Here is a 27427-nt window from a genome sequence, read left to right on the forward strand (position 1 = left end):
ACGGGGCACCCATCTAAACACATTAGTCCCATTCGGGCACAGTTCGAGGACCCATGGCTTCGATATCCTTCAGTAGGTACCTACGCCGGGATGTTTAGCGATTCCCCCCCCCCCAAGTCTGACTGTTAACGCCCCCCGCCCTATTATGCATTTGTAGTAGTATAAATAAAAAATGATGAGAGAAAATCATTTCGGGCCTCCGAGCTGGAGCCCTGTCAGACCTTCCCCCTGTGAGGGCCATGCGGGGAGCTTAATTTATATGGCCTTCCACGATAATATCTGGCACAATGATTTATGACAATAAATATGTTCTATTGGAGGTGGTGCCTAGTCACTCTTTTATTTTGCCCTTTTGAGATAGCAGCAGGGACATCATTATTATTTTTTTGGATAAACATGCGAATGTTTGTTTGCGTTATGATCAGCCTTATCATTAACAACCTTATAACAATCAAGGGTTCCGCGGGAAACTACGTTGGAGACCCTTGCTCTATGGACCCCTTATACACCTGCCATGGCTCTTTTTCACTTGATATTCACCCTGACCTCCTTAGAAAATTCCAGAACCCCGGTTTAGAACCACTTCTCTAGAAAATCGGATAAATTTCTAAAATCCAAAACGTCCCGTGACTTTTGGCGGTATAGTGTAGCGTCTTTCCTCGCAGTTTCTAAATCCATATAATGATCACTTACATCCCTCTATGTACAGTATTTACGTAGATTCCGGAATGACCCAGTTTTCTCTCATGTTCGTAGTCAATAATGAAGTTTCACAGCCGGGTACTATGTGTTAAATTAATGGAAGATATACGGAGTAGAGTGAGAGATGGGAGCACAGACTATATATATAGACATTGAAGTAAAGCAGACGCGTCAACTCTATTAGAGAAGAGACGGCTTTTATATTGCGCCACATACCAGGATAAATTAAGTTATATCAAGGTCTTATCATATCCCACCCAAATTCTTCAGTTTCATCTTATTTCTTGTTATTCTCCGGAAGATCCTATGATTTTTTTTTTATATTAACCCAATTGCGTTATTCTATATTGTATTACGGGGCATGTATTTGTAGGTTAATGGGTATAATCCTAAATGAAAATATCTCCAGGTCATCTAAGGGATCTCTGGTCCCGGAACCCAGAATGCTCATATTTCATGCGCATCGGCAGACAAAATTCGGCATTTCAGTAATTCTAAAAGGATTACATGCTAGTAGAATGTGGAGAAGTTCTGGAAAACACGTACATAAAATATACGCTCAATATTAAAAAAATAACAAAATTATGAAAAATATAATTTCAGAATGATTAAAAATTCGCAATCAATTGAAGAAATCATTTCAGAATAATTAGAAATTCTGTATAAATATAAGAAATACTGTAGTTTCGGAATAACAAAAATAGAAAAAAAGGAGGAAAGAAATAATTTGACTTGTAAAATTTTTCACAATCAGTTTCAGAATGATGGAAATTCAGAATCAATTTCAGAATGATGAAAATTCAAAATCAATGGAAGAATGATGAAAATTCAAAATCAATGGAAGAATAATGAAAATTTCAGAACCAACGAAAGAAATAATTTCAGAATAATAAAAATTCAGAACCAACAAAACAAATAATTTCGGAATAATTACAAATTCAGAATAAATGTAAGATATATCGTAGTTTCGGAATTATAAAAATAGAAAAAGGACGAAAGAAATAGTTTCCGACTAATAAAAATTCAGAATCGATTTCAGAATGATGAAAATTCAAAATCAATGAAGGAAATAATTTCAGAATAATTAAAAATTCCTAATCAATAAAAAAAATACCTTCAAAATAATTAGAAATTCAGGATAAATATAAGAAACTAGCTATAATAACCGGAATTTTCTTCAATGAGGCTTTTTGGATCAAGTGATATCTCCCTCTTTCTTTGAGAGACATACAAACAATGTCTAAATTAATCAATATGGAGCCTACCTGCGCGACTCATGAAAGAAACAAATTTAGATTTAAAGAAACGTAGAAATGATTATACATGGTGTTTCAAAAACAATCATCCGATTTAAAAAAAATCTTAACTATTCAGCTTTTAATCCGTTTTGATCGGATAATGTATAGGTAGAAAGAGGGAAATCTCGAGTTTCACGCAGTTGCCGACACGTAGCGCTAACGTTCTTTCTACAGCCGCCACTTCAATGTTTGTCAATATTGGCTTTTCCCGCAGTTAGAAACCGATTTGGATGACTTCATTTTCCCAGTAGGACTGGGCAACACTACATTGGAGCTTGGACGTTGGAGAATTTTTGAACAATCGCATTCCTAAACGATTCCGTAAGGGACCTGACGATTCAGTTAAACATCACTGGCCTCCAAGATCGCTGGACCTCACAGTGTGCGATATCTTCTTGTAGGGGTTTATGAAAGACTACGTATATGTGCTTATTTCTAGCTACATTAATCGAACTAAAGATACGCGTAACAGCAGCAGTGGACGAAAGAAATAATCTCAGAATAATTAAAAACTAATATTCAGTGAAAGAAATTACTTCAAAATGTTTAAAAAAAGAAAATCTTTGCAAGGAATAATTTCAGAATAATTAGAAATTTAGAATCAATGAAAGGAATAACAGAATGAATAAAAAAATTCGGAATCGATGGAAGAAATAACAGAATAAAAATGAAAAAAAAATTCATAATCAATAAATGAAATAACAGAATGAATGAAAAAAATCAGAATCAATGAAAGAAGTAATTTCGGGATAATTGAAAAAAAGACAATCAATGATAGAAATAACAGAATGATAATAAAAAAATATGAAGAATGAAAAAAATAATAATTTTACAATAATTAAAAATTCAAAATTAACCAATGAATTAATTTCAGGACAATAAAAATTGAGAATCAATGAAATAAATAACAGAATTAAAAGAAAATACAGAATCAATGAAAGAAATAACAAAATGAATGAAAAAAAACCTGAATCAGTAGAAGAACTAATTTCAAAAAATAATTAGAAATGAGAAATAAAAAAATTAATTCAGAATCAATAAAAGAAATAATTCAGAATCAATAAAAGAAATAACTCAGAATCAATAAAAGAAATAATTCAGAATCAATAAAAGAAATAACTCAGAATCAATAAAAGAAATAATTCAGAATCAATAAAAGAAATAATTCAGAATAAAAAAAAAATTTAATTTCAGAATAATTAAAAAATTGAGTATCAATAAAAGAAATAACAATGTAAAAAAAATCGGAATCTATAAAAAAAGATTCAGAGTCAATGCAAGAATTAATAGAATGAATAAAAGAATTCAGAATCATTAAAAAAAAAAGAATTCAGAATCAATAAAAGAAAGAATTCAGTATCAATAAAAGAAAGAATTCCGTATCAATAAAACAGAGAATTCAGAATCAATAAAAAAGAATTCAGAATCTATAAAAGGAATAATTCAGAATCAATAAAAGAAAGAATTCCATTAAAAATTGACAATCATTGAAAGAAATAACAATGAAAAAAAATTCGGAATCAATAAAAAAGATTCAGAGTCAATGCAAGAACCAACAGAATGTATAAAAGAATTCAGAATTAATAAAAGAAAGAATTCAAAACCAATAAAAGAAAGAATTCAGAATAATTAAGAATTGACAATCATTGAAAGAAATAACAATGAAAAAAAATTCGGAATCAATAAAAGATTCATGGTCAATGCAAGAATAAACAGAATGTATAAAAGAATTCAGAATCAATAAAAGAAAGAATTCAGAGTAATTAAAAATTGACAATCATTGAAAGAAATAACAATGAAAAAAAATTCGGAATGAGGGCCCCTCAAAAGATTCAAAGTCAATACAAGAATTAACAGAATGAATAAAAGAATTCAGAATAATTGAAAATTGTGTGTGTATGTGTGAGTGAGAATCAATAAAAGAAATAACAATGGAAAAAGTGTGTCCACCGGTATGTATCGACAACGATCCTTTGGATGGATTTTCTTCGTTTTCCCAATATAAGTTTTATGATGTGATGAATAAAATTGAATTGAATTGAAAAAAAAAAATAATAATTCAGAATTAATAAAAAAATAGCAGCATTAACAAACAAATAACAGAATGAATAAAAAAAAACGAAATCAGAAAGAAATAATTTCAGAATAGTTAAAAATTTAATTGATCTTTGAATTTGAATTCACTTGTTTTCATTCACATCGCATCAGATAAAAGAAAAAACTCACATCAAGCGCCACCATTGAAAATGTTTTAACTTTTGTCGCTAGATGTCAGCACAGCATCTAGAATCTCTTCTGTTTTGGTTTTATTTTTCCACGACGTTCAGTCGTTTCCAAGGAAGCGCGCAACCTGTGTGACGTTTGTAAATTTCGCCTTTGAAATTGTTTACCACACGGATTTTATTGTTATTTTTTAAATGTTATAGCCGAATATTTCCGTCCTAAGCGATGTTATTTTATCGGCCGCGGGGATGTGGAAAATACGCGTAGAGAAGAGAAAGGATCCGCGAGTAAGTAGCGCTGGACATTTCCGTGCTCTTCACCCAGTGATGATGATTGCATCACTGTTTGTCTTGACTGCGTTGTAGACATCATCATAACCATTGTAGGCGAGAGGCCGCCACCTACGCTCTAATCGTGTTGTCAATTAAATACACCGCGAATGAAACTCCTTGAGTGAGAGAAATTCAAATAATAACACGTGCGACTCGATTCAAAAGTACGACTTGACAAAGTCCCGTGAGGCTGGATTTCCGGCTTGACATATGTCGGTCAGGGCCGTAGCGTACCTTCTCGTGGCCCTGGGGCAGACATTTTATTGAGGGCCACTTAAAAAGGAACAAATTATGCAAAATAAGTGTGCATGTTTTGTGGGGACCCCCCATTCGGTTCGGGGTTCTGGTTGCCCCAGCCTAGTTACGGCCCTGATGTCAATCCTTGCAAGTGGGAAACGCCACGAAAAAAAAAAAAATTAGTTGGGAGGGTGTTGTTTAGCATTTAGAGCCCAGAGTTTGAGCGACATATACAGTCATATCCCGTTTTAACGAACTCCAAGAGACTGGAGAAATCGTTTTGTTGTAGAAATTTAGCATTGTTTCTATGTGAACTGCTCTGGTGGTTGGAAAAGCGGGATTCTCACTATAACAGGATTCGACTGTGTCATGAACAAACCAACGTCATTTTCCCCTCTCTCTATTATAATCGAACCGTCATGGAGACCCAGATCCAGATTTATCATTTAACCACGTGTAGATAGATAATACGAATTTAGTAAAAACTGAGTTTAATTAAAACCTTATGGGTACCAACTTGGCGCCATGACTCGTTGCACTAGGGTTGTATCCCAACGCATAACATAGGAAAATGAGAAAAGTTTTTTTTACTGCTCACCTGTTTTTTTTCATCCTCCTTCCAAGACACTGGATAATGCACATTAGAAATTGCGTAAGACACCCACATGTGTAATAATTCACATCATAAATCGAAATGATTCACGCATGCATCTACATGGAATAGAACAGATGATATACTGGTACTATACTACTTAACCATACATGTACCTCGTACACATTCCTCTACGGAATTTCTAACAAATCGGCACATGCCGAAGAAAGAATGAGTGTATGTGGTGGCCCTAATGTATTTATGTTGTTGAGTTGTACTTGTTTTCTGTTCATGCTGCCATCTATCTTGTGTTTGCTGAAGTAAAGATAGAAATGCTTGAATTTTCATGTTATGTCAGTGTCGTGTTGTTGGTCTGTTTGCTCTTGCAGAGAGACTTTTTCATATGGGAGACCGGCTTGCATTCGCACGTCGAATCTGAAAAACTCAGCTTCATAGTTGGGTCCTGTGTTCATGTCATGCACACAAATGTCATTTATAAATACATTTCAAGCATGGTGTAAAATATGAAATTTTTTAACACAGTAGAACTTTGGATTGTGAGTAACTTGGTTTACGAGTTTTTGTCAAAACTGGAATTTTTTTTTATAATGGCGCTGTCTTGTGAGACAAGGAAAACATATTTTGACTTGATAAACACGATATATCTTGCAATATGAGTAGTAAATAATGAACACTGGTCTAGATGAGGCTTTGAGTATTTGTATTATCTGTCGAGCAGCACATGATTACAACTAGAAAGTCAACGCAGTTCACTTTCATTGTGGGCAAAGCCATCTTAACTAGTTGAAGGGTTAGGTCAGGGCTTGACAAATCCCAGGTGACAGGTTGCCTGATAGACAACTGATGATCACAGCCTGGCACGTTATGAGCAAATCTCCTTCATTAAAAAGTCTCACCACACAAAGCAACAGGTCTACAATAGTACAAATATTCAATCATTGTACTTCACTCGCAATTTTAAATATAGATGGCAGCGCTGAAAAATTCACGCACAGCACACTAGATATCCATTCTTACTGTTTGGTACCCACACTTCTGGTGCAAGTTATAACAGTAGTAAACTACCTAAGTTGATAAATCGGAGTTGTGCTCGTTTTGAAAAAAAAGGGGGTTGCCATGAGGACTACAAAATTTACGTTGGGGCTTAAAATTTTCAATACATGGTTACTAAATTGGTTTCCGAGGGCAATACAGAATTTTCAGACTTTGTCAGTGTGTGTAGTAACATGGGAAAAAAGATCAATAAGCCCCGGAAAAGAAAACGGGCCATTTTACTTGGGGAGGGGGGGGGGGGCTTTTTGGCTACTAAGACCACCAAACACCAACTCTGGCTGTATTGCTATATTACAATTCACTGCCATTAATGAGTTGGGGTGGAAATGAAGGCGCCATTTATCAGTGGTTGCCTTAAACTCATTAGGGAAAATATCTTATCTATATTCATCCCCGGGCTTGAACCTGAGACTGTGACAGCAACCTTCACGGTTATAGAGATGAGCATCTTCCCACCATGCTACTGGGGTGCTAAAAGATTTCGCTGGTGCCAAAATCGTTTTTCAATTTGTCAATCCCTAGAGTGTGGGCTTCTTTTTTATTATGGCCCACAAGTGACAATAGTATAAATCCGTCTCTGCGAGAGCCTCCGATTACTCTTGAAGTTTCTCTGGACGTCTCAATAGTCCCCCCCCCCACTTTGATAAGAATTTCTTCATTAAAATTTGTAGCAGATATGACAGACTAAATATGTTTTTTTGATTCTGATTTAGGAAAGATATAAGTGTTATCGATGAACAAGTTGCTGTTTGTCAGACATGGAAGAGGAGGGAAATTTCGTATGTCCTTTGGATGACTGTGGGATGGTAAGTTGCTCTAAGCGAGTTTGATTCATATTCTCCATTAATTTCAAGTTAACTTTGAAAATTCAATGCAAATTTTGTTGATTTTTTAAATGAAATGTTACGGCCTAAATTTTTTTCTTTTTGTTAGCTCTGCGAAATTCAGTGTGTGATGATGATTTGAGCATCTTTTTTATAACTCATTTCCTGTGTATAGCCGCAGGCTAAAAAAACATGCATTAGTGTGAAAATATTTAGTACAGTAGAGGCCGTTTATTAGAATCGTAGATAATGTTACCATTCAGGTATTATTATTTTCACAAAGTGCAAAACAGACTAATATCGTAACATGGAGGAAAACTTTGTTTAAAGTTATCAGAATTTAGGTTTATGTTATCAATTTTTTTTTTATCTATAGTTTTTTCATTTCTCATATTTTAAAGCTAAAGTTGAACAAGGCTCATTTTTCTCTTATAATTTACCGTTATCAACCTGCAAGACTGTGTAGAAAATCAAAGGGCTCCTTCGTTGTGCAAAAAATTTCCATACTTCATTCACAATGTCCTAATCGAACTGTAATAGCAGCTATGATTCATGTATGCATAGCGCTGCTTTTGCAATGGTGAAGGCAGGTGTGAGCCTGGCATAAAAAAATCCATTTCGTAAATTCTTGGTCAATTTCTTTGAAATGACTAGTAGTTCTATTTATATTTATATATATATTTATATTATATTTCTATTATATATTACTACTTTCAATGCCTAGTATGAATCATGACATGTTTTATAATTTATGGTACGTTTCATACAGATAATTTGTTATTCTTTCGGCAGAGAAACTGTGAATGTAGTATCCACAGTTTCTCTGCCGAAAGACTAACAAATGATCTGTATGAAACGTACCGTAAATTATAAAACGTGTCATGATTCATGATACACATTAGGCAGTTTCATTCCAATTCTTCATAATTTCGGAATTAAAACGAAAAGGATTTTAGCTGAGAGGAAAAAATCCTGTTTGAGAACAGTATTAAAAAAACACCTTTTTCCGTTGATAGCCTTTGGGTTATACGCAGAAAAATACATAATTTTGAATTTCATCATTCGATAGCCATCTTACCGAAATGACTGTTGAACCTAAAAGTTAGCAAATAATCGCACTCTTGCAAAGCATTGTTCAAATTGTAATCTGATATTTTTGTGATATATTTCCAGAGATTCGATAATGAAGACAATTTAGCAGCTCACCGAAAGAAGCACGACCTTTCGCTTTCATTAACCCCGACTCCCACCTTCAAGAGCTCTTTGTTTGGTAAATTTATTTCTTCATTAAATTTTTTTTTCTTTCAAATGTCCCCTTTTTCTCTCCTATTTTCCAGTTTGCTTAATGGAACTTGCAATTTTCATTTTCGCAGATCATACTCCCACGCCCACGAGATTCTTAAAGGATTTAGATTCAGAATTGTTTCAAGAGCTACACGACAATCCTTTCGATGCAACTTTCAGAAGAGCAAATTCGTTGGTGGGGATATCTGGGCAGTTACAAGTTCCAGAGGTAAAATATTGATTTCTGAATAAATGTTTTCTAAAACTTTTTTAAAAAATAAGTTGTATTTTTTTAAGCCATTAATAATGGTTAGCTACCCTTGTACGTTATTGTTATTTTTTAAATTTTGCTTTCATTATCTTCAACCCTTATTTTACCGAGTTATTCTCTGATTTTTTTAAAACAAATGGGGGAGCTTATTTTCAAAAGGGTAAATAAATAGGTTCTATCTGTATTCATTCTTCCATGATAAAATAAGTTTGGGAACTTTCGAGCATAGAAATATATAATATTAATATATTCATTTCACACACCTATTTGCTAGTTGTAAAAAAATATAAAATACATTAAGAAATTAAGGCTGTCTGATTGAAGCAATTTAATAGGCTGAACAAATTCATCAAATCCTGGGATTTCCTCACTTGGAACTTGTCGTTCTTTTTTTAGAAAATCAGTTATTTTGGGTGAATCACTGATTTTGGAGCGACTTTCAATTTTCATACTGTTGCTCTTTCTGTGTTCCAGACTCAGCCACAAAGCTAGGCTGGGGATAAGCCTGATGGCAGAGTCCTGAGCATTCATTCATGTTACTTATTCTCCTAGAAATCAGTGTTTATGTGTTTTTTTTTCTTTCAAATACCATAAATTGAATTTAATTTTTACTGAGATTTAATGTGTTTACCATGCCAATTTCAATACTATAAGGTGAAACTCTTGAATAACTGTACCGGAGAAAACATATCAATATAAAGAATTCATCATTATAGGTAATACTCTGTCTGTGTGTATTCTGTCTAGAGATTCATATCATTATAGACAATTATTGTTACATAGGATTTTCACTGTATGTCTCATTTGTTTATTTATAGGCATCCAACTTACTCTTTTCTAATGTGTCGGATACTGAACCGCTCAATACACCATCCATCACATTAACTAATGACCATGACATCTCTCTCGGTCATGCCTCCAGGCATGAGACAAGTGTCATACTACGAAAGAAATCATTCAGGAAAATGCAAGAAAGCAATATACAGGCCGAGGCAAATTTACAGACCGTACCATTTTCTGAAGATGATCAACTTGCTCTTCAAGTTGAGAATAAAATTAGCAATAATATTTCGGATAATGACTCTGGTATAAGATCAGAGCGAAATCTCTCCAACACATCTGCTCATTCTTTGCTCTCATCAAAATCATCATCATCATCCTCCCCAGTCGTGCAAGACAGTCTCGTTACTAGTGCTGGCAGTGATGCTTCGAAAGATACAGCTATTGAATCTGTTGTGTACAGTACTGTGGTGCAAACTCCTGTTATAACCTCCATGTAAGTAGAGCTGTAGTGTATACATGTGATATATGTTCTTGGAGATGGAATGAAGTCACACGCTTTGTTTAAAGGTTGAATATTTTGAAAGTTTCACAGGATTGTAAGCTGTAAATCTCCTACAATATTAATGATTGCCTTAACTCATGACGCCATATTTTTCATGCAGAAGCAAACTCTCGATATCTTCCCTCTTCTCACTGTGCAGGCCTACATATCAACTTTTACTTTACAGATTTATGAAAAATTCATGATAAACAATTTATTGAAAGGAAAAATCACTGAAGAGATGGTATTTTTTCGGCCTGAAATATACTGAGAAATTGAATTTTCTGGATGTTAGGGGTGATTCAAGTATTACATCAGCATCAAGGGGGAGGGGGTTTTCGGATTTGCTGGCTTTTGATGACAAGGGGGGGGGGTTGAAGGTTGCTTACATCATCAATCACCCCTTTTTGAAGATGTGGAACATTCTAAGCTGCTGACAAAATTTTGCTGACGGGGTGAAAATCTGCTTACATAATACTTGAATGGCCCCTTATGCCGAAACTGATATTTGGAAAGAAAAGTGATTTGTCTCCTCTGGGAATCAAACCCAGGTCCCCTTGCATACCGGGCAAGTGCGTTAACCAATACACCAGACACACACTTTTCAATTTTTTATAACACGCATTAGTAGCGTGAAGTGCTGAGTGGAGTCATATCAGATTCCCTTAACTACAGCAATTTTCATCCCAGTTGGCATTTTGTATGAAGAGATATTTTTTTGGTATGCAAGGGGATCTGGGTTTGATTCCCAGAGGAGACAAATCATTTTTCTTTCCAAATATCAGTTTTGGCATAACATCCAGAAAATTCAATTTCTCAGTATATTTCAGGACGAAAAAATACTATCTCTTGATACAAAACGGCAACTGGGGCTGAAAAATTCACTGACGAACAATTCACAGACAGTTTGTCACCAGTGATTGAGCAACTGAGTTAATGTGTGACTGAGTTAGTTTGTGGATGAGCTATCAAATAAGCTAATGGGTGTCAGTATGAATGACTGGGACCCAAGTGGTGTGGTGGTAAGATGCTTGTCAACCACAGTGAAGGTTCCTGTCTCTGTCCCGGGTTCAAACTCAAGGGAGGGTATAGATAAGATATGTTTCCTAACGAACTTGAGACAACCACCGATAGACAGCGCCTTCATTTCCAACCCATCTCATTAATGACAGTAAATTGCAATATAGTGATATGGCCATAGTTGGTGTTTGGTGAAGTTGTAGTATGAATGACTGAGTGAGTGATCATATGAGTGGCTAAGTGAGTAATCGTATCAGTGATCAAGTGAGTGGAAGTGTTTCCAAGTGAATGAATGATTGAGTGCATGACCATATGATTAACCAAGCAGGTGAGTGATGAGTGAGCATATGAGTGAACCAGTGAATGGATAAGTTACCGAGTGAGTGACCAAGTTAGTAGGGAAGTGATTGAGTGATCGACCAGTGAATGACTGATTGATCGAACCAGTGGCCATATGAGTGGCAGACTGATTGAGTGAGTCTGTTTTTATGAGTGACCATGTGAGTGGGTGAATGACAGTATGAAAGACAGTGAGTGAGCGATTCAGTGGTCGAGTTATAGCCTATATGTCAACAAAGTCACTATGTCACTTTGTCGATGAATTGTTTGTCAGTGAATTTCCTCAGTGATTAATTTTCCTTTTGATGAATTGCATGGTTGTGAATTGTCATCAGTTTTCCGTACACAAGACTCTACCAACCATACTACTATGGTTGGTAGAGTCTTATCAATCTCTCTATCTACTGACTATATCTCTACCAACCATATCTCTTGTACAGGGACAATATACTACCATTTTACCTTCAAAGAGGTGACTGTATGAAAATTAATTATTGCGACCCTAAAGGGGCCTACACACGTTCAGTTATGCCTGTACAGGCATAACTGCGCAGGCATAACTGAACGGTTCGATGCATCCACACCATTCAGTTATACCTGTGCAGGCGAAGCTTCTGGAACCGGTTCTAGGCAATCTGTGGGGATATTTTCGTTCTTCGATATCTGTCTTCGAGGTCTTTTGATCAGTTCGGATTTTTTCACATAGTCTACAAAGTTCGGAATTTTCTAGTATGATTTCCACAGATGATGCTTTGGGTGTAGTTGGATTGGTTATGGCACTGAAAGTTATTGACTCAAAAAAAAGAAAAAAACGGGTAATGTGGTGCAAAGATTGGTGAATGATCGCTATAACGTGAGGTTGTTGTAACGAGCTTCAACTGTCTACGAAAACAAGCATCGTTTCTCCTCTGAATATACGGATAAGGGATACATGCTCCTCCAGCATCGTTTGATAGCATTTTTTTCCCGCGATAGCGTCGATTTAAAAAAAAAAAATTTGACTTGGAAAATTTTTATGGTAACTCACATAGTGTTTTTCTTTGAAAGAAAACAATGCATTTTTCGCGCGACCTCTTAAGATTAATTCGAGTCAATTCGAAATTGACTTATGGTATGTATATTAATAGTATTACTCAATATATGACACAATTATATTATCAATCGTATCTCTCTCTCAGAATTTTGCGATTGTTTTCTTACGTTTAAAACTAGCGTAATTTCATCTGAATTTTTTCTTTCAATGTTTGAGCTGAAAGTTGAAATTCGTTGCAATCTGACAAGATGTGCTCAAAAAACAAATTCAATGAGATTCATTAAGAATTACATGTAAAAGAAAATAATAAATTTATTATTTTCCCGTGAGTGATTTTTGTCCCGTTGATGCTTGCTGGTTTTCGGTCAAGAAAGGAGTGGGAATCCGGCGTTTGAAATTGCAAACATTAACTGACTCGTATAAACACCTGCTTGATTTCTAGGAATCTTGATTTCTAAAGGAACTACATGTGAAAGAATACTAAAATAATCTGACGTTATATACGGGGCCTCTAAAATCTCCAAGAACCCTGGTTAAAAACCTCTTTTCTAAATAATCAATAAACAATTAATAGTCATAGCACATTATTTGAATACAGAGTTTGTGTGTTTCGGTGCATAATTTCGGGCAAATTTATTGAAAAGAGTGATTTCAGAAATGAAATTGCGAATTTTAACAATGGTCGAAATATTTCTAAAATTTTATTTCGATTTTTTTATTCGATATGAAATTGTAAGAAAATAAATATCGTGAAAATTACGCCATTAGAAAAATTTCTTCAAATTAAATGGAATCCCTCTCCAAAAGAAGTTATTCAGTTATTATTGTTCTATTACAATTATCAGTAAAAAAGAAGAGGGAAGAAAGAAGGGCGAATATAAGAAAGCGGGAAAAAATAACTGCACAGTTATACCTGATGGCCCATACACACGCTCAGTTATACCTGCGCAGGCATAACTGTACAGTTATACCGAATCGAAAAACCATTCCCTTCAGGTCGCCTGCGCAGGTCAACTGACGGCCCCTACACACGCTCAGTTATGCGTGTACAGTTGGACTGTACAGGCATAACTGCGCAGGTATAACTGAGCGTGTGTAGGGACCTTAACCAACAATGTTTTTAATACATGTATGTGTTCAGGTGCTGCCATCAATCTTCTAGAGGCGAAACTGGTAATGAATGAATATCTTATACTTGCAATTAAATGGTTTTAATATTTGTTTCTTGCTGTGGTGAGATTTTTTGACATAATCAGCTGTAAAATAGCTTCATTCATATCATTGTGCAGTGGAACCTCTCAATAGGGCACACCCTTGGGATGCTAAAGGGGAAGTGTCCAATAACAGGTAGTAAAATGCATTCAAGCCCATTGACTAAATTCAAAAAAGTGTCTGTTAACAGGAGGTGTCCATTATAAAAGGTTCCACTGTATAAGGTTATTTTATTTATCAGTTGAAATTGACCAGTTGGCAGATCAACATGTTAATGGCTGTGCTAATGCATTTACTATCATCAAGCATTGAAAAATATAAGTTGGATCAGTTGTTTCCTAGTTTTTTTTGCCTATACCTTCGTCCCCCTCCTATATCCAGGGACTGTGACCCCTTTCTATTTTATTGATTTGACTACCAAAAATAACTGGCGCTGCTCAGGTTCTCTCCGTGGGTTCTGTCTGTATACTGGAAGCATTGATGAAGTGACGAACCATTGTAAAGGAATATACATGCTCGAAATGCATTGTTTGGGGAACTACAGTAGTCATATTAAACATTCCAAAAGTCATTTTTTAATGCCACAAACCATTGTTGCCCAACAGTCTTTTTGACCATTTGAGGCATTTTCCCAGATTTGAGATGAACTTTCAAAGTAGCCTATCTTTCAATTCGGTTCCTATTGGTATACATGCAAAGTTTGGCAAAGATCTGTAGAGAATTTTAGATTCACGTGAGGAACACACACAGAGGAAATCAATTCCATGTATGAATATATCTCTAATCTTCAGTTCAACGAATGCGAGTTTAAATCCTGGTTAGGGCACCAAACTGTTCAATTATCATTCAGACAGCTATAGACTGTAGTTCATGGTCTTATTCAATGTCATCGGATCCTGGCCTAGGAATGCAGTGAAAGGGGCGTCTTAAGAGCATCACAGGCCAGGTGATTTTTCTGAGGCCCTACCTGGCAAATTGTCAAAAATGCAACTACTCACTTTTCTGAAGCCCCTATTCTCCTGCAGTCCCCAGGTAGGCCCATGCGTTAAGACGGCACTGTGCAGTGGGTGCTCAAGCACCCATAGTATTCTGTACAACTGGTCTGAGCACCCACCCAGAATTCTATTCAGAAATAGAAAAAATTGCCATATAAAGCTCAAGCCAAGCACCCACAGTTTGTAACACTTCTGATGCCTCTGGTTTTATTAGCTTTTGGTGAATAAACTGATCATGGGGTGTGTAAAAAATAGTGATAACAAGCAAATATTTGTTTTTAATAAATTCTTATGTTCAAAATAAAATTGTCTTTTGTTACAGAAGTAGCATAGCAAAAAATACCGCAACATGTGTTCCAACTGCTGTAGTTGTCACGAGATGTACAACTGGAGATACGCCAACTCTCAGTTCCTCTGTGACTCAAATGTCTGTCGTTGCAGATCAACCTAAACCTCTAGTGACAGAACAGCCATTGTTGCAGGTAAAATTGTCATATATTATGCATTCATGTCTTTTGAATGCCATTATTGCATTTTTAACAGTGTGCTGATTCTTCTTTCCGACTCTGAAAACATGTTTATTGCTCTCACTTCTAAACTTTTTCTCCCCCCCCTTTTTTTTTGTAGTCAATTCAATTTGATTTTGTGTTATAATTCGGTTGATTGCAAAGTTTAAATGTTAGTTGAATTTTCAGTAATTTTGCAGAAAAATAAATGCTGTTGCTTGCAATCCAAGACTGTTGAAGGATAAAAATGGTAAATGCTGCAAGTGCTGAAAAATTCAGTAAAAAGGTCGCAAATGTGAATGTCTCTATGGGCTGTGAAAACTCTTTTTTTTTGCGATTCCCCAACTTTTTCTTCTTTTGGCACTTACAACATCGATCACGTTTACCCTTCAATTCATGAATGAACTTTGTTCCAATATGCGCATCTCCTTGCTACACATGGGGCATGTTGGAATCATTACGATCACCTCTGGTTCACTTGCAAACACTGCATGTAGCTCAGTTTGCACCTTCCCTTAAAGTTGATATGTTTTGAGCCGTCTACAGCCTCAACTACCCATCAGAAAGCTATGAACCTTCGAGAACATCTTAATGAAAGGGATTGGAAAGAAATTGGAAGAAAAAAATGATCAGTTCTGACATTCACCATAAGTGCATGCTTTGTATGTTAATGTTTTTTGCAAACATGACATGCAACTGACTAAAGTAACATTCCGTCTTACGTCATCTTATATTTACATCACCTCATCCTAAAAATGATTTTTTTTATTCAATTGGATACACTTTGAAGCAAATCATGACAGCTTCTGATGTTACATTCTTAGAATGGAAATATTTTACACAAGAGTCACATCGAAAAGATAAGAACGAATAAATGAAATTTGCATACTTACGTCATTCTTACGGTGATATATCAATGAAAACATTTACCTGGATTTGCATCTTTTTCGACTTACATCATTGGTCTTTGAACAAATTGCTGACCTAAAAGAGATATCAGTGCTGAAGTTTCATGGCAGAATATTTAAAAATCTCCAGTGGAACCATTTCTATTCTTATTTCTTCACTAAAAACTATGACGTTGAGTTTACACGAACATGCTTTGCTGGTGAAACTAGCGTGAACATGATTCCACGCCAGGTTTTAGCTGGATAAAAAATTCTTTTCGCAAAAAAACGAAAATGAGGGGGGGGGGGGAAAGCTTTAGCAAAATGCTACAATGGTAATGTAATGATTGATGATTGAATGTCTACTCGTTTCTTACCTCCTGTATGTATTTTTTGCAAAAGTGGCTACTACTTTTTTCGCATTCTATGATTTTTTTTGCATTTTGCGAAAAATGTGACCGTAGCTTAAACCCTGTTCCACGCCAAAGGCTATGTGTGAGATTTTCTGTCTTTAAAAGGGCTTCAGATATTTTTTCCATTTAGCTGTCCTTATAGTTGTTGTTATCCTGATGGGTTATGAATGCTATAGACAGCTCAGAACACACCAAAATTAATTATAGGCACCCTGTATATAAAGATCTTTTTTAAAATTAAAAAAAAAAATCTGCATAACTCAGTGGATAATTTTAGGAGTCTCTCCACTGTGTTATCAGTACTTCCTTACATGTATCTTTGAATTTATTGTGATGTATAGATTGTATTCTGGATTCAAATTCTTCTATTCAAAAAATGTCGTCAATAACATACCCTTTTTTTTTTTACAAAACATAGACAATTATATGTGCATTGCATTGGCATAGCTGCCAAGTCTCCCGAATTTTAGCTTCATCTCTCGATCTCCCGACTTTTTGCGAAAATTACAAAACATCCCTAATTGTCCCTAAAAATTCCCTACTTCATTTGAAAAGAATCCCCACTTCTGAAAGCAATCCGTAAGGAATTTCTTGTGGGTCAAAAAGTCTTTTGCCTCTGTTTTTTTCCCCCTTTCGAAATGAGGTCACATGTCATAAATGGGGGAATAGTGGGAAATTCCTTTTTTAAGGAAGTTTTACAAAACCCCCTGATGGTATAATAAAAAGTGGTTTGTCTTATCATGCAGGGAAATAGCTTAGCAGCCAATAGTCCAGCTGGATAATAATTGCAGATTATAGTGGCATGCATGTGGTCAAAACTTTCTCTTTTGTTAAAGTTACGTACGTGTGATAACAAAACACGAATACTGATAAGCAAAATAATATTTAATCAATTTTAAAGATTTTATTCTTTTTCTTTTTGTATAAGTTGTGTTACGGACATAAACATCTTTCATAGTGGAAAGGCTGACATCATCACCCATGTGAAATCAAAAAACCATCAAACAAGTGTCACAAAAAGTCAGTGTTCTTTCAAAAATTGGTGCTTTTTTTTTTCCTTCATCTTCCGATGATTTTGGGGTCATTTGTGCAGAATGTTTGTTCATATCGTTTGAATTGAACACAATATTTTTTTTTTACATCACCATTGAAGTTTTGGCCTCCAATTTCACTTCTTTTTTGCGTAGGGATTTTATTTCCAAGGGTTTAACTTCCATGTGTGTAAAACCCCTATTTTATTTGACTTCAGTTTTTGAGTAGGGATTTTATTCCCTATGCTTTAACTTTTATAAGTGGAAAATCCCTATTGTACTTAGAAAAATCCTTTTTGTATTTATTAGGGAGTGGCTTTAGTATAAAATTTATGCGAAAATCTCTCCAATTTTCATTTTCAAAAGTTGGAAGCTATACATTGGCATGGATATACATCATTGTATCATGCATATGTTAATTCGTGTTCTTATATTTCATAAGCGTCACAGCACCTTCAACCCTGTTACATGTTTATTATTCACTTCAAACTGTATATATCTTGCCACCACTTATTATTAAAATTTACTTACCTTTTTGTTTCCTGTTTTTTTTCTTTCTTACTTTATTATTAGCTTAACTGTTTAAAGGCCGAACTATGAACAAAGTCACTTATTGTTTTGAAATTTAGAATAAACATAGATCAACTTTGAAATTTGAAGAAAAAAAAAATTCTTTGTTTTCCACGATGTTCCATAAATGGAACATTGGGACTTGGGGAGTGGTGAAAGCAGAAAGTGGTATCGCCTATATTCTCACGATTATTTATTTCTGGAGTACAGTTATCACGCAAAATTTTTTATTTTCTACTATAAATTCAAATTCGTAACACACACTGGCTTTTTTGACATAAAAATGAGTGCAGAAAATTCAAAATTTTTTCTAATGTCAGAGTTATAAAAGAAAAAAAACCATTTGTTACATTGGTAGCATTTATACACATTTTTTGGCAAACCGCACACCGTCCTTGTGTCGCAGACACAATATAATCAGGTGACCTGACATCTTTTTTTCAGTTGACAACATGGACCTAGATGATTAACCCCTGCTTCCTTCGTAGAAGGTTCATTGTCCTTCGGAATTCCATATGCGAAATAAGATCCGCTTCTTGCAACTCTGAAGGAATTTTCCAACGTGCTATAATGATCATATGGCAAATCTTTTCCAATGGAATCCAGAGATGAGGTTTTGCTCAGATTCTAAAAAGAACTTTTTTATTCCATGCAATAATTTTTTTTCGGATTGCTCAAAACTGTTTTGCCTTTTCTTGAAACTTGAGTGTTGCACTTACGTTTTGCTCCTTTTTTTTTCTGCCCTACATCTTTTGAAGAACAAATTTCAGGAGTTTTCTAACACCTCATCCTCGTTGTTGCAAAATTAGCTAACATTTCACTTACATCAGTTGGAACCGTTGATCTTAGATCATTTTCAACAATATCATCTTCATTCATGATGTTCATTTTCATTAGCACGTAATTGGCATGCATCTGCATCTAATTCAGAATCTGAAAGAGTTTCTAAATATCCTACAGCTTCTAATGTGAGATATCCTTTTTTTATATGGTTACACTCAGCTGAACACAACAAGGCTATCTAGGACTGTCGACCTCGGTTTGATTAGTCTGCAGTTCGTTAAAACATACATTTCTAAGAATGCAAGAATACAAAAGTGTTCACCCAATATAAACAATCCATCCCAGAGAGCACATTCCTCTGTGTCATATTACCCAGAATTAGCCCCTATACACATGTCGAACGATGACAACACCCTTGGGTTCGAACGGGAAAATCGAAGCAGCGCACTGCACATTAGATATACCTAGAATCCCGCTCCCTTGAAAGGCCAATGTTCCATAAATGGAACATGCATTTTTGAACACGCGTAGCTCTTTAACGTTTAACAGTACAAAGAAACTAATTGATTTACTTTGATTGATATATTAAGTGGTATAAACACACAAAATAATTTTCAATTTACTTCAAAATTGAAATTTTGGCGAATTTTAATCGAAATGGGGAAAAATGCCCAAGAAATGTCAGATTTCAAAATTCTGTCAAAAATTTTTGTATCAACCTGAAGTTTCCCAATTTATTTCAAAAAATACTCTGAACTCTCCTCTATCTATGTATATAAAATTGATTTTCTGTCTGTATGTGTGTATGTTCTATATACAAATCTACAATTTTAGATCGATCGTCACCAAATTTTACATATATACCAAATGGGACTCGTCTTAAACGATAGGATACTTTAAAATTTCGCCAGAGCAGGGCAAATGCCCCAAATAGGCAAAAAACTGTCGGGCAACAATGGTTTTTTGGCCTCAACAATCACTTTCCGAACGTTTACTTTGATTACCATGGTTCCCTAGCAATGCGTTTCAGATGTGTATATGCCTTTATAATGGTTTGCCACTTTTCCAATCCTCCCAGTAATGATACTTTCTGAATAGATGCTGTAATCATTATCAGCATCACTTTGAGGGGCAGGCAAAGGATGATCCCCATAGAAATCAGTGTTAAAATTGCCGATTTTACTGTAGAAATACGGAAATTTGGTGGGGGTTTTCCGCCACATCAATAATTTTAAAAATTTTACAAGATATACGGAAGACTGGATGTTGTGAAGATATTTATTATTTGAGATGTTAATTTTTTTTTTTTTTTTTTTAAGGAAGGAAAAAACTCATCTCAGGAAAAAAAAAAAAAAAAATTAACATCTCAAATAATAAATATCTTCACAACATCCAGTCTTCCGTATATCTTGTATTAACAAGTGGAGAGCGACATTCATGTCATATTTAAAAATTTTATTGAATTCTAGATTTTTGAAATATTGAGTTCGCTTAGGGCAGTATTCACCGACATGGTTTAAACCTGTAGTTACAATTTTTGGATAAGAGATCAACATAGATTGGTTAAAACCCTGAATTTAACCAATCCATGTCGATCTCTTATCAAAAAATTGTAACTACAGGTTTAAACCATGTCGGTGAATACCACCCTTAGAGATATACGAAGCCCAGGAGATTAAATATAAAGTAATTAGCCGGACCTACTTTTGAGTTGGATATTCAATTGAAATAAAATTGATTTCAACTTTTTATTTATATCTTCTCAAGCTCGAAAATGAAAATGTGTCTGTATTGTCTTTTAATATTCAACTTCATAAATTCATATAGTTTAGGATGTTTTTTAAAATTACTTATTGGCCCGTAAAACACATCGAAGAAATTCCACAGCTTTAATTATTTTTGGAAGCTGAAATAGGCAGAGATGGATAACTTGAAGTTCATAGGAGGGAAGGGAATCGAAATACTTAGCGCCCTTAAAAAAGGAAAAGAAATATTCATTTCTACGTTTCTTTAAATCTAGATTTGGTTCTTTCATGAGTCACGCAGGAAGTCGCCATATTGGTTAACTTAGACACGGTTAGCATGTCCCTCAAAGCAAGAGGGAGATATCGCATGATCCAAAAAGCCTAATTGAAGAAAACCTGGGCAGCGCCGGGTGTTATAGCTAGTATACGATAAAAAACCGGAAATGTTTGAACCAGTTTTTATCTGATATTTTTGTAAATAAAAACTTTGTTCTATTTATGAAACATTGGCCTTTAAACAGTTAATAATGTGTAATATTTTTACTTTTTTGCAATTATTTTATTTTTATTTATTTGCCATGATTTGTAACAAACATATTGTAATAATTTTAACATATACAAACATTTTAATTGTAGCAACCAGTGTGGGACCAAAGTCCCCTTGGTTGTTTTATTTTTGCATGTGATGTTTTATTTATTTATTTTTAATTATTTGAAATATAAATAAATATATTTAAAATTTGGCAGGGTTTGACTGTTGCCGCACCTGTTGTTCAGCTCATAATAAGGCTTCCTGATGGTCAAACTATGCCAGTCAAAATTCCAGCTGTTGTCACGCTTCCCCAAGCTACGTTGGGTGCCAGTGCTGCGACAATAGTCTCTTCTGGTGGAAATGCCGGAACAACAACTTCACAATCGCTGGTGAAGAAGGTAATTGGTTTATGCAGCATGTGAACAAATCATTGTAATTTTTATATAAAATGCTGGTTTTGTTCCCAGTAATTGTTATTTTATATGCATTTTGGGAATAGCAAATGTAAAAATGAGTTCATTTCCTCACTGCTGGTAATTTATAATTTGATGCAGCAATATTTTTAATAGAGAGTGATCGAAGTTATGACGAACAGTATTCATTGAAAATGCTTCAATATGCTAACAAATGTTTGACTTGTAAGTTCAAAAACAAGTAATGAACACCAAGTTTGCTATGAAAAGATGTGTCCAATTCATCTTGCTTTTTTTTTAACAGTGTAATAGCACTTAAAAAAAACGTTGATTTGGAACTTTATTATTTTTTGTTTCTTTGTTATTTTGTAGAGATTGAAAGAAGTTCTTTCTGGCTCTCGAAGCAGTCCAAGTATTAGCAATACAAATTCATCCTCCATTCCAAAACTCCCGCTGCCATCAGCATCACACATTGCCATGCCTCAGTTTGATAACAGTTTGAGTGAGTCTCCACCATCTTCGCCTCATAGCTCTCAAAACTCTCAAACAGGAGGGTAAGTTTTTTTTCCCCAAAAACCTATACTAATATCTAATATTAACCTAATACCTATACTATACTTCTCAGAATTTGTCCATCAATCAGGCACATGAATGCTTTAATTTTAAGAAGTGAACTTTTTCCCCCATAAGCAGCAGAAAAAAATCAAATGATTCATTCCCTGACAGTTTCCCTGATGCCAACCACAATTATTTTCAAAGATAAAGTGTAGCCCTGCACTTTATCTTTGAAAAGAATCATGGTTCAGTAAAAATATAATCACATCAAATAAATCAATGGGTTGATTTATTTCAGTATTATTATATTTGTACTTATTTTATGGTGAAGGCTTGAGTATTTCCTGTGATGAAGAACACCATTCCCATAGTCAATGGTGTTTCTACAAATCGGGCCACAATTCCTTGTAAGAGGCCTAAGTTAAACTATTGAAGATTTTCATTAATATGCATGGTAGCATGCTATATATTTTTCTACTTTGTCTTTCATTAAAACAATGTAAGGAGCTCCATGAGATGCTTGAACCTGACCCCAAAACTCATTGGAATGAACTTGCCTACAGTCAGGGCCGCCACTGGGGGGGGGGGGGGTGCAGGCAGGTCTGGTGCCCCGGGCGCTGTACTAGAAGGGGCACAAATTTCACTCTTTAATCTCTCCAACATTATGAGGGGGTGCCAAAATGTATACTTGCTCGGCTGACCAAGCATCTAGTTGCGGCCCTGCCTACAGTGAGAGAAAGGAAACCAGTGTTTTAGTTGGGATCAAAAGTGCCGTTCTGTAGATCAGGGCAAGAATTTTTGCCGCCCGGCAAACATTATTTTGCTGCCCCCACAACTTCAAAATTTGATAATTTTATAACGGTTTTCTTTATTCCCACCTAAAATTGCCCCCCCCCCCAATTTTTCCACCTGGGGCACTTACCCCCCCCCCTTATAGTTCCGGCCCTGCTGTAGACAATGTGTGAATCTGATTTTTTCCCTTATAGACTGCTTCTCAGCTAGGAGGCTTTACATGTACTACTTGTATTGCAAAATAGTGCTAGTTCATCAAGACGAAATATCTTTGAAATGTTTGCTGGTATTGTTAGACACCCTTGTTTATCAATTCAAAATTTGTTTAAAAAATTTTGCTCGTTCTGCAAGCCACTTGTAAACCGTTACTCAGTTATGCAAAAATAGAGATGATCTTTTATATCCAAAGCCAAGGATCTCTTACGTTCCTGCCCTACCCAATCTCAGCATCATTTTCAAAAACTAATGCTAAAAAATTTTCAGATTTTTCACCCACCCAGTTCAGCTGCTGCACATGCTGCATTTTCCTAAATAAGGCCATGTTCATGCTTGTTCATCTAATGAGCCAGTAAATATGGAGCATAAAATAATGGTCATTGATATAAATTTACGTCCGAATTAGCTTTTAAAACTTGTCTTTTAGAACCAGTTGTAAGATGATGACACTCTGTAAAAAAAAACATATTTCTTCTTTCTTTTTCTGTGTATTTACAAAAAAAAAGTTCATGCATCAATATAAAACTATGTGTAGGAGTTTTTATCTGATTGTATTTTGTCCCCCTTCAACCTAGAAAAAGACGACGAAGAGAGCTTCTCGAGGATCCAGAAGTCAAGCGCAAAAAATCATTGGAAAGAAACAGGTGATTCGATTTATAGATTTTTTTTTCAATTCTACTTAGGAGCATTTGAAAAAACATAATGCAGTAACGCCTCAACTTGCATCCTTATTTAGTCACAAAAAAAAAAAAATTTCAAGTCCTAAAATTTTTTTTTTCAATTAGACACTTTTGATGTCAACATTTTAGAAGAGAAATTCCCCCCCCCCCCTCCTTCTCAAGAGTAACTCAGGATATCACTGTCTATCTGTTACTTATTTAAAGTCAAGGATATATATGCATATGTGTGACAGTTTAGATATTATTAGGTGGCAACAAGTGAGAAAATAGTGTGCCATGGATGATGGGAATAAAAAACATGTCTCTCTCAACTTTTCTTGTGTTTTCTTATAAACAGATCTAAAATATAAAGCACAATCGTGTTGTATATTCAAATTTACTGAAAATATTTAAGACTAGAACAATGCTGATTCTGGAGGGCTGTTTAAACTCCTCCATGTTCTAGCTTAAAGATTTTTCAAACTAGTTGCCTGTGAGATCGGTAAGGGGTGCCCCAAGATACTCTGACAAACTGTATTAAAACTACAAAATATAATTAGCAGATAGATTCATCATTTCATTACATTGGTACTAGTTACATGTCTGTGATTTCCAACTAATGTGTGCTAGGGGCTCACGTTTGCCGCATTTGTGCTTGTCAAGGGACATGCCTGTTTTTACTGGTAGTGATATAACCGCTGCTGTGGTGATCAAGTGGCAAGTGGTCATAGTGATAGACTCGCATTGCAAGGACACAGATTCAAGCCCCACTGTCACCACAGTGGTGGTTTGCTGAAGTTGGTTTTTTGTGGTTCCCAACTTCGAAGTGCAAATGCAAGCCCATCTCCCCATTAAAAAAGTCTTGCCACAGAGAGCATCAGGCCTACAACAGTACAATTATTCCATCATTACACTTCACTCATAGTTAGAAAAATTGATGGCAGATGAGCGGTATATGACTGCATTACATAGAAGCAAACTTCACGTTAGGTTTGCAACAAATATACGCATATTCCAGCATTAGAAAATTCTGTAGAGGAATGTGTATGAGGTGCATACATGGTTGGTAGTGGCAGTAATATAACCACAAATTTTTACTGTGCAAGATTCAAGAGACTTGATGCAAGTTTCTTTGATATACATCAGGTGGATTCTAACAAGCCACTGACCCATTGCTTGCCTTGTAATTTCTTATTCTGTCAACATTGCATTTGAGCTCAGCAACTAACTCAAGGAAAAGTCCAAGCATGCGTATTGTAAATGCAAAAAAATTGCATAGAGATCAGTCACGGGTGCCACGAACTTAAACAATTTGGGAAACCTTGCACCTAGTTGGGATAAATACCTGTTACATCAAGGGTTTTTGACTATCCACTTGTGCGCCAGATATTTCCAGTTCATTGTTGGTTCTCGCATGATTTAAATAAGATATTTCTAAGGGTGTCATGCCCTATATTTTATACATTAACCTATTCAAAAAGGGACGACCTCTCTCTGCACAAAGTACCCTTGTTATAGATAGCATAGTTTCCCAACCTTTTTTGTCCCAACGCCCCCTTCTTCGGAAATTTTTTTTTCCCAACGCCCTCTAACGCAATCCAACCCATAGGATCCTATGTTATACCCGTAGTTTCTACTGCCCTCCTGGAACATTCCATCGCCCCCCGGGGGCGTTAGCGCCCACATTGGGAATCACTGTTATAGAGTAATAATTTTGTTTTTAAATTCTTTCTCATTTCCCTCAGAGCTGCTGCGACCAGGTGTAGACAAAAACGAAAGCAATGGATCCAGACTTTGGAGAAGAAAGCAGAGGAGTTGAATGAAACGAATAAGCTCTTGCAAGTTAGTACAATTGTCAGAATTTTCCATTTTTTCGGTAATTAAACTTGATTCAGTTTGCATCACTTTTATGCAATGATGTTCCATTTTGATTTTTGGAATGCTTGCAGAGGAATGATGTTCCAGGAATCAAAGTTTTTTCATGATTCGTTCTATCATTGATCATATGATTTATAAGTTATTTTGATCGATAAAATAATGATAAATTGTAAGAATTTTGGGTGTTGTTTTTCAGCATGAAGTTACAATGTTGCGGAATGAGGTAGCCACCCTCAAGACCATGCTTCTGGCCCACAAAGATTGTCCCGTAACTCAACAGCAGAAAGCATGTGGTTTAGCTCAAAGTAAATATTGATCATTCAATAGTGTATTGGCGTGTATCATAATTTACTGTGGCTTCATTTATTTGCAATTTGATACATTCTCTGTCTCTCTTGATTTCAGTAAATGTTGTACAGTCTGTTGAAAATGTAACTGTGCCACAACATCATCCATCTGTCAATGGCGTTGCGAATGCTTCTGGTGTAGAGCTCATCGATACAGAGAGTAGCTCGTCCCAGAGCAGTGGTGCTTCGCTTCAAACAAATTACGCTGCTGGAAGTGGACTTTAGCCTCCGTAATGTTATTCAGAGAGTATTAATTTTGGGAGAGAAAAATTTCTTCTTGAAGCAGTTTTTTGGATTTTTGAATTTTATTTCTGTTAATGTTAAACATGTACAGTCAAACTTCTTCTCGACCATTTTTTACGATCCCATTTTCTCAGTATTATGCTCGATCGGCATCAATCAAAATATATTGTTATACATCAGTTGTTGAAATACTACTTTGACCCTCTGCAATGATCGATTCAAATTAAAAACGCTATGTATCTACATATGAGAATATGTTTGCTCAGAAATTGTAAGCTGCCACATGATTAGCTTTTAAGCACGGAAAATTGTCTTTTTATTTACAAATTAAAACTTCATGATCGAAGTGTTTCCTAAAGACAGAACAATCTGAATTCTAAGCACTTGAAAACAGATGGTTCTGAGAGTGATTTTTACCTTATTTCGCACATTTTCTGAAAGGACATTGGCTTCTATAATAAAAGTACAGTCGTTCTAACACTATTGGGTTCATAGGACGATTGAATACTTTAATATGAGAAATCACACACTGATGAAATACTTAATTTTATTGTTGTCGACACAGGAGAATTACTTATTTATGTTGTTTTCACATTTTGATTTCTTTACCTTTCTGACTGAAGGCTTATCATTTGAGATTGTGTTCATCATCGTTCATCCCAATATTACACTGCCCTTCAAAAGTCAAGCGCATGGCTTTGAATCTAGTGTAGTAGAAAATATTTTGCTTTGATCGTCTCCAAATTTCATAATATAGTAAATTCAATTACTCTTTCTCATGAATTATGATTAAAGAAATTGAATTTATGAATGATTTCATTATCCAATCTAAACAGAACATATATGCTTGTAACAAAAGAATGTAATCCATGTTTGTGGTTCTTGAAGAGCTGTTAAAGACGAGTAGACAAGCAGAGCCAAGCTTTCCAAAGAGTATCCGAAAAATTCTTGAGGGAGTGAAGGTCAGTCTAGGAAAGAGGTTTTTCTGATTATTATGCTGATATGAATCTTAGGGAAAGAAGTTTGCTGTTTCCGCCGAGAATCAAACCTAACCAGAAAAATCTCTTTCCAAATGCACTACAGGCTAAGAAAGTAAC

At 35.3% G+C, this 27427-nt stretch overlaps 1 protein-coding gene across 1 annotated transcript; it reads left to right on the plus strand.

Moving 5' to 3' along the window:
• The first annotated feature begins 4325 nt into the window (after window positions 1–4325).
• Window positions 4326–26693, plus strand: LOC149074922 (cyclic AMP-dependent transcription factor ATF-2-like). Its single transcript, XM_089245870.1, has 12 exons — window positions 4326–4510; window positions 7172–7264; window positions 8456–8552; window positions 8656–8795; window positions 9656–10113; window positions 15083–15242; window positions 21443–21625; window positions 22013–22194; window positions 23779–23847; window positions 25608–25704; window positions 25937–26045; window positions 26146–26693. Exons 2-12 carry the CDS (start codon window positions 7217–7219, stop codon window positions 26310–26312), a joined length of 1710 nt encoding a protein of 569 aa, XP_089101996.1. The 5' UTR covers window positions 4326–4510; window positions 7172–7216; the 3' UTR covers window positions 26313–26693.
• Window positions 26694–27427: the final 734 nt, after the last annotated feature.

The sequence above is a fragment of the Pholcus phalangioides genome, unplaced genomic scaffold (assembly GCF_987345545.1).
Source record: "Pholcus phalangioides strain wild (caught in Gottingen) unplaced genomic scaffold, Ppha-v1.0 ptg000016l_1, whole genome shotgun sequence".
Taxonomy (NCBI): Eukaryota; Metazoa; Arthropoda; class Arachnida; order Araneae; family Pholcidae; genus Pholcus; species Pholcus phalangioides.

Coding starts and splice junctions, on each gene's coding strand:
- LOC149074922 (XM_089245870.1), top strand. CDS start 7,217: ATGGAAGAGGAGGGAAATTTCGTATGTCCTTTGGATGACTGTGGGATG. Junction 8,796..9,655: donor GGCAGTTACAAGTTCCAGAG/GTAAAATATTGA, acceptor GTTTATTTATAG/GCATCCAACTTACTCTTTTC. Junction 21,626..22,012: donor CACAATCGCTGGTGAAGAAG/GTAATTGGTTTA, acceptor GTTATTTTGTAG/AGATTGAAAGAAGTTCTTTC.